General features: G+C 33.1%; 1 protein-coding gene across 1 annotated transcript in view; it reads right to left on the minus strand.

Moving 5' to 3' along the window:
• Positions 1-2625: 2625 nt before the first annotated feature.
• LOC140433779 (uncharacterized) overlaps positions 2626-9146 on the minus strand; it is a 61953-nt gene continuing 55432 nt past the window's right edge. Inside the window, exons 2-3 of the mRNA XM_072521775.1 lie at positions 6247-7572; positions 2626-4181 (exon numbers count right to left, since the gene is read on the minus strand). Coding sequence (XP_072377876.1) covers positions 3019-4181; positions 6247-7572 — 2489 coding nt within the window. The 3' untranslated portion in view covers positions 2626-3018. The remainder of the gene's footprint in view (positions 4182-6246; positions 7573-9146) is intronic.

Below are 9146 nucleotides of genomic sequence, written 5' to 3' on the forward strand. Positions count from 1 at the left end.
GTTTTGGATGATGACAAATGTGAGCATTGTGGAGAGGAAAGTGATTTAGATCATATATTTTTTGGTTGTTCTAAAAACAGAGTGTACTCATCCAAACTTATAAATGATTTATTAAAATATAAAATAGCAGCTCCTTGGAATATACTATATTTATTATCACTTGGCTCTGTAGATATTTACAACTCCTTAATTCAATTTTTAAAAGACAGCAAATTATCATTATAATTCTCTAAAAATTATTTAGTTAGTAGATGTAATAGTCTTTTATTTTGATAGGGCATTTAGGTAAATAATTATAATGATGACTGTCTTAGTCCTTTTGTGTCTGGCTGTATGACGATAAGTCTAAGCCAAAAAAAAAAAAAAAAAAAACTAATTGTACTTTTAATATTACTATAAATAAAAATGATGTTTAATTGTTGTTAATGACATTTGTATTTTTGCTTTGTGACATGTTTCATATTGTTGCCATGACAACATTTTTCCCTCTGCCGTAAAGAAATGGGAAAAAAAACTGCTGCCTGCGGAGACATCAAACTTTGACAGGATCAAGTTAGATAAGTAATGTCATCATTATTTGACGTTTGAAGAAAAAATACTTTTCCACAGTTTCGTCTTTGTACGTCATCGTTAAACGCTAATAGGGATTTTCAACGCTTCTCATATATTTCAGGCAATTATGATATCTCGTATAATTTTAATATATCTACGTCATACGTTATTGGTATATACTATATACCAATAACTATACATACAAAAGACGTAGATATCTTAAAATTGTATGACATACCAGTGCCTGAAACAAATGGGAAGCGTTAAAAAGCTCTATAGAAGATGCCGTTGTATCACCTAGTATTTTTTCCGACAGGGTGGTAAAGTGATAATTTTTTTTACGTTTCACTTTTAACCATTTAAAAAACAAAGAAATATAACGTTTTGCTTGTTTTTCCAAAATCAGATTTTCTGTTCTTTGCCTATAATATACACATTACACATTGTTATTTTATGATTTAATACTTGTATCAAAAAATTTGCGTAGGTGAAACAAAAAATATCGCGATACGTCTCTGGATATCGGTTACTCGAATTTCATAACATACAAATATTATCTGTTTGAATTTGCCGACGGACGAAATATCGTTGGACCTGACTTTACCGTTAGGAACGGGCGTGGTGGAAAATCCCTACGAACGGTTGGCTGGCGACGTAAGTAAACACCGTTTGCAAATTAGCAAGGTCACTAGCTCGATGGATAGACACATATTTCGAGACGAGTCTAGAGGATTAGCGATAAGAAATGTGCAAAAGCCACCTCTATTAAAGCGGTATCACCGCAGAAAGGCCTTTTAGATGCCCTATTTCTGTGGGCATCAAAGATTTAAAACAATAAAACCTTGAGTCTGACCTAAAACAATAAATATATTTTTTTCGTGACCGATTGTTTGCTTATTTTTAAAACACTGAAAGCATCACTTGTCAAAGAAAAGATTACTTTAATATATAGGAAGATTAAAAAACAGACCGTTTTTAGATCCCTTTTCCCGCCGATGAAGCTTGTTTACTACATCATCCATAGAGAAAGAATTAGTACTTTTTTCAATCTTAAGTTTTAACATCCTTTTCAAAACAATTATTTAACTTTGAAAGCTTTCAATTTTCCGAATAAGTTTGGGTACACTTTTAAAAGATAAACAGCAAACGCTGCAGAAATTAACTTAAATTTTTTTGAACAACAGCAATAGTTCTTCTTCTTCTTTCAGTACCCTGTCTGATTATCGAACGTTGGCGATCATATTGGCAATAACAACTTTGTTTACGGCGGCTCTAAATAAATTAGCGGTGGTCTCTTGATACCATTCTCGGAGATTTCGGAGCCAGGATGTTCTTCGTCGGCCTGGGCCCGTCGAAATTCGTAATTTTCGATTTTTTATCGTTTTAGCAATATGTAGCATTTTAGTCTGATTTTAAGGTTTAACCTAATATCTCTATTAATTAGAATTTTCTTTAATTTATAGAAGACGGCTCTGGCTTTTTCAACGCGTATTCTTATTTCTTTATTTATATCCCAGTTATCGTTAACGTTTGCACCCAAGTAGGTATTATTGTGGACTCTTTCTAACTCTATTCCATACGCTTTGACGTTCGTTGGTTGTAACTCCGTTTTGCTGACGACCATAAGTTTTGTCTTAGAAGTACTAAGTTTTAGCACATATTCATCACATGCTTCGGTTACCCTGTTTATAAATCGTTGCAGGTCTTCTTCATTGGAGGCAATAAGTATGTGTCGTCTGCATATCTGAGATTGTTGACATTAATTCTGTTGATTTTAATGCCTGTATCTTCAACTAAAGCTTCTTTGAAAATATATTCGGAGTAGATACAAAAAAGTAGAGGCGATAGAATACATCCTTGCCTCACTCCACGTCGTATTTCCACTGCTTCCGTCGTGTTGTGTCCAGCTCGTATGTTTGCACATTGATGCCAATACAAATTTATGATAATACAGCACTAGTTCAGAGGCACCTAAACCTGTGCATTGATCAAAATGGTGCACAGTAACGTGGTGGCTATCACACGTGACGAACTTAGCAAGAGTATCTCCACACCTGGAGCACTTGCTAACCATATCGAAAAGTAAGACAAAACGATAAGATGCACTGACGAGAAAAATTATATTAATACCTTGACTTTATCTAAGGAGGCTGTTTCAACAGCAAACATGGCAAGTTGGCCATATTTTGTGAAAATTAATAAACTGTTGTATTTTTTATGGTTTAATTTAAAAATTGATCAGTCAAATGACCACTAATTTCATAAATAAATTTTATCTTAGAACTAATTTATATTTTAAATATTAATCTCTAGTGTGCGTTGTCAAATGCTTCGATAAATTATTATTTTCAGTAATCTGCTTAAAATAAATTTAAGAATTTTTATAAGTGTGTAAAATACAACTGCATTTTCAAATTACTTGTTTGAATAATTTGATTACAACAAATTTAACAATTATTTACACACTTAACACACTTTTTCAGTGTGTATTCTTAAATGCTTTTTCAAATGTCCAATTTGACTAAATTGCTTAAAACAAATTTCGCACTCGTAAGGCTTTTCTCCAGTATGTATCCTTAAATGCCTTTTCAAATATCCAATTTGACTAAATTTATTAGAACAAACTTCACACTCGTAAGGCTTTTCTCCAGTGTGTATCCATAAATGTTTCTTTAGATGTCCAGCTTCAATAAATTGCTTAGAACAAATTTCACACTTGTACGGCTTTTCTCCAGTGTGTATCCTTAAATGCCTTTTTAAAGATCCTGCTTCGATAAATTGCTTAAAACAAATTTCACAATTGTAAGGCTTTTCGCCAGTGTGTATCCTTAAATGATTTTTCAAATGTCCAATTTGACTAAATTGCTTAGAACAAATTTCGCACTTGTAAGGCTTTTCTCCAGTGTGTATCCTTAAATGCATTTTTAAAGTTCGTGCGTCAATAAATTGCTTAAAACAAATTTCACACTTGCAAGGCTTTTTGGGAGTGTGTACCCTTAAATGCATTTTCAAATGTCCAATTCGACTAAATTGCTTGGAACAAACTTCACACTTGTACGAGTTTTTTCCAGTGTGTATCATTAAATGCTTTTTTAAATTTCCTGCTTCGATAAATTGTTTAAAACAAATTTCACACTTGTAAGGCTTTTCGCCAGTGTGTACCCTTAAATGCATTTTCAAATGTCCAATTCGACTAAATTGCTTGGAGCAAACTTCACACTTGTAAGGCTTTTTGCCAGTGTGTATTATTAAATGCCCTTCCAAGTGTCCAATTTGACTAAATTGCTTAGAACAAATTTCGCACTTGTAAGGCTTTTCTCCGGTGTGTATTCTTAAATGATTTTTCAAATAATCATTTCGACTAAATTGCTTAGAACAAATTTCACACTTGTAAGGTTTTTCTCCAGTGTGTATTCTTAAATGAGTTTTAACATGTACATCCTGTCTAAATTGCTTAAAACAAATTCTGCACTTGTAAGGCTTTACTCCTGTATGTATCCTTAAATGTTTTTTTAAATATCTTAATGCAGTAAATTCCTTCAAACATGTTTCACATTTATACGAATTTTCTCGTGTGTGTGTTACCAATGATCTTTCGGATTTCGTTTTAATCTCGTTCTGAGGCAAACCTAAAATGAAAATAAAACTATAAAACTTTGCGCGCAGAAACGACTGATTATAAACAAAATGTAACAACCATAGAATAAATAAACAAAGTAAAAACTAAACCACGACAAAAGTTCAGATGATTTTGATAATTAATTATGTATATCATTTTATAGAGAGCGGCGTTTTCTGCACCAACAAGCAGCGGTACGTGCACTTTATCACTAAAAGTTTATCTTCGTCTGTTAGTATTTTAAACGTTAAACATTGGCTAATTCTATATGAGTTTGCTGTATCATTTTTGTGATGCTTATAAAATTCAGAGCTGAGTCCTGCTTGTTTTCTGCACTACTTCAGTCCACTTAGCATATGGTCTTCCATAATACATTTTAAAACATATTTGATCGGGTATATTTTCCTAGTGACATCTATGTTCACATCACATTACTCTCTAGTCCAGTATCTCCTAGCGACTCATGTGACCGAGCCTTTAATTTAATCATTTGGCGAAAAATCAAAACGGATCTTCTCAATAATGAACTATTACAAACGTTTTAAAGCATTGGAAACTGAATATGGCCGTAAAATAACAGATAAAAACGTAGTCAATATAAGCAAGTGTCTATTGGGAGTGCAAATATTTAAGACATATTAATTAAACCAGTAACATAAACACTATTATGATTAAACTACTATATGCAATTAATCTGCTAATATAAGCAAACCATTAAATAATTAGAAAACACAAAATGTACACTGATTGGTTACCTACTTATAGTTAGTGTCCGTCGGGAAAAAAGTTTATGATTGACACTCTCTCCAAACTTTGAGTATCGCTTCATTAGATCGAGTCTGACACGATATCCCTCTGAGACTTTTTTTGGTTCTGGATCTCTAAGTTTCCCGAAAATTTTCACCAGTCAAATAGTAAAATCGCAAAAGAAGTTCCGTCGACGGCACTATAACTATTATTGGTTCTCGGAATTAAAAGGTACACGATGATTTAAAAATTAGTACGTTTTAAATGCTATGAATTCAGAAACGTTCAGGAACAGAAAATTTTGACACTGTAACCCCAGATGGAGCAACTGAGATTCCTGCGTATTGAGGCCGTGTACCGTTAGGAACGGGCGTGGTGGAAAAACCCTACGAATGGTTGGCTGGCGACGTAAGCAAACCCCGTTTGCAAATCAGCAGCCAAAAACCAAGGTCATTACTCATTAGCTCGATAAATGGACACATATTTCGAGACGAGACTAGAGGATTAGCTATAAGAAAGGTGCAAAAGCCACCACTACTAAAGCGGTATCACCTCAGAAAGGCCTGTCAGATGCCCCATTTCTGTGGGTATCAAAGATTTAAAACAATAAAACCTTTAGTCTAACCTAAAACAGCAAAGATATTTTTTTCGCGACCGATAGTTTGCCTGTTCTTAAAACATAGAGCATCACTTATCTAAGAAAAGATTACTTTAACATATTTATAGGCAGATTAAGAATCATAACGTTTTTAAATCCCTTTTCCCGCTCATGAAGCTTGTTTACTACATCATCCATAGAGAAAGAATTATTACTTTTTTCAATCTTAATTTCTAACATTTTCTTTTCAAAACAAATATTGAATTTTGGAAGCTTTCAATTTTCCGAATAAGTTTGGGTATACCTTTACAAGATAAACAGCAAACACTGCAGAACGACAGCACTAGTTCAGAGGCACCTAAAACTGCGCATTGATCAAAATGGTGCACAGTAACGTGGTGGCTATTTCAGCAGCAGCAGACATTTCAAGTTGGCCATATTTTGTGGAAATTAATATACTGTTGTATTTTTTATGGTTTAATTTAAAAATTGATCAGTCAAATGACCACTAATTTCATAAATAAATTTTATCTTAGAACTAATTTATATTTTAAATATTAATCTCTAGTGTGCGTTGTCAAATGCTTCTATAAATTATTATTTTCAGTAATCTGCTTAAAATAGATTTAAGAATTTTCCTAAGTGTGTAATCCAATCACAACTGTATTTTCAAATTACTTGTTTGAATAATTTGCTTACAACAAATTTAACACTTATTAACACACTTAACACACTTTTCCAGTGTGTATTCTTAAATGCTTTTTCAAATGTCCAATTTGACTAAATTGCTTAAAACAAATTTCGCACTCGTAAGGCTTTTCTCCTGTGTGTATCCTTAAATGCCTTTTCAAATGTCCAATTTGACTAAATTTATTAGAACAAACTTCACACTCGTAAGGCTTTTCTCCAGTGTGTATCCATAAATGTTTCTTTAGATGTCCAGCTTCAATAAATTGCTTAGAACAAATTTCACACTTGTACGGCTTTTCTCCAGTGTGTATCCTTAAATGCCTTTTTAAAGTTCCTGCTTCGATAAATTGCTTAAAACAAATTTCACACTTGTAAGGCTTTTCTCCAGTGTGTATCCTTAAATGCTTTTTTAAAGTTCCTGCGTCAATAAATTGCTTAAAACAAATTTCACACTTACAAGGCTTTTTGGGAGTATGTACCCTTAAATGCATTTTCAAATGTCCAATTCGACTAAATTGCTTGGAGCAAACTTCACACTTGTAAGGCTTTTCGCCAGTGTGTATTATTAAATGCCTTTCCAAGTGTCCAATTTGACTAAATTGCTTAGAACAAATTTCGCACTTGTAAGGCTTTTCTCCTTTGTGTATCCTTAAATGCCTTTTTAAAGTTCCTGCTTCGATAAATTGCTTAAAACAAATTTCACACTTGTAAGGCTTTTCGCCAGTGTGTATCCTTAAATGATTTTTCAAATGTCCAATTTGACTAAATTGCTTAGAACAAACTTCACACTTGTACGGGTTTTTTCCAGTGTGTATCATTAAATGCTTTTTTAAATTTCCTGCTTCGATAAATTGTTTAAAACAAATTTCACACTTGTAAGGCTTTTCGCCAGTGTGTACCCTTAAATGCATTTTCAAATGTCCAATTCGACTAAATTGCTTGGAGCAAACTTCACACTTGTAAGGCTTTTCGCCAGTGTGTATTATTAAATGCCTTTCAAAGTGTATAATTTGACTAAATTGCTTAGAACAAATTTCGCACTTGTAAGACTTTTCTCCAGTGTGTATTCTTAAATGATTTTTCAAATAATCATTTCGACTAAATTGCTTAGAACAAATTTCACACTTGTAAGGTTTTTCTCCAGTGTGTATTCTTAAATGAGTTTTTACATGGACATTCTGTCTAAATTGCTTAAAACAAATTCTGCAGTTGTAAGGCTTTACTCCTGTATGTATCCTTAAATGTTTTTTTAAATATCTTAATGCAGTAAATTCCTTCAAACATGTTTCACATTTATACGAATTTTCTCGTGTGTGTGTTACCAATGATCTTTCGGATTTCGTTTTAATCTCGTTCTGACGCAAACCTAAAATAAAAATAAAACTATAAAACTTTGCGCGCAGAAACGACTGATTATAAACAAAATGTAACAACTATAGAATAAATGAACAAAGTAAAAACTAAACCACGACAAAAGTTCAGATGATTTTGATAATTAATTATGTATATCATTTTATAGAGAGCGGCGTTTTCTGCACCAACAAGCAGCGGTACGTGCACTTTATCACTAAAAGTTCATCTTCGTCTGTTAGTATTTTAAACGTTAAATATTGGCCAATTCTATATGAGTTTGCTGAATCATTTTTGTGATGCTTATGAAATTCAGAGCTAAGTCCTGCTTGTGTTCTGCACTACTTCAGTCCACTTAGCATATGTATCCATAATACATTTTAAAACAGATTTGATCGGGTATATTTTCCTAGTGACATCTATGTTCACATCACATTACTCTCTAGTTCAGTATCTCCTAGCGCCTCATGTGACCGAGCCTTTAATTTAATCATTTGGCGAAAAATCAAAACGGATCTTGTCAATAATGAACTATTACGAACGTTTTAAAGCATTGGAAACTGAATATGGCCGTAAAATAACAGATAAAAACGTAGTCAATATAAGCAAGTGCCCATTGGGAGTGCAAATATTTAAGACATATTAATTAAACCAGTAACGTAAACACTATTATGATTAAATTACTATATGCAATTAATCTGCTAATATAAGCAAACCATTAAATAATTAGAAAACATAAAATGTACACTGATTTATTTACCTACTTATAGTTAGTGTCCGTCGGGAAAAAAGTTTATGATTGATACTCTCTTCAAACTTTGAGTATCGCTTCATTAGAACGAGTCTGACACGATATCCCTCTAAGACTTTTTTTGGTTCTGGATCTCTAAGTTTCCCGAAAATTTTCACCAGTCAAATAGTAAAATCGCAAAAGAAGTTCCGTCGACGGCACTATAACTATTATTGGTTCTCGGAATTAAAAGGTACACGATGATTTAAAAATTAGTACGTTTTAAATGCTATGAATTCAGAAACGTTCAGGAACAGAAAATTTTGACACTGTAACCCCAGATGGAGTAACTGAGATTCCTGCGTATTGAGGCCGTGTACCGTTAGGAACGGGCGTGGTGGAAAAACCCTACGAATGGTTGGCTGGCGACGTAAGCAAACACCGTTTGCAAATCAGCAGCCAAAAACCAAGGTCATTACTCATTAGCTCGATAAATGGACACATATTTCGAGACGAGCCTAGAGGATTAGCTATAAGAAAGGTGCAAAAGCCACCACTACTAAAGCGGTATCACCTCAGAAAGGCCTTCCAGATGCCCGATTTCTGTGGGTATCAAAGATTTAAAACAATAAAACCTTTAGTCTAACCTAAAACAGCAAAGATATTTTTTTCGCGACCGATAGTTTGCCTGTTCTTAAAACATAGAGCATCACTTATCTAAGAAAAGATTACTTTAACATATTTATAGGCAGATTAAGAATCATAACGTTTTTAAATCCCTTTTCCCGCTCATGAAGCTTGTTTACTACATCATCCATAGAGAAAGAATTATTACTTTTTTCAATCTTAATTTCTAACAT

The sequence above is a fragment of the Diabrotica undecimpunctata genome, chromosome 1, assembly GCF_040954645.1.
Source record: "Diabrotica undecimpunctata isolate CICGRU chromosome 1, icDiaUnde3, whole genome shotgun sequence".
Taxonomy (NCBI): domain Eukaryota; kingdom Metazoa; phylum Arthropoda; class Insecta; order Coleoptera; family Chrysomelidae; genus Diabrotica; species Diabrotica undecimpunctata.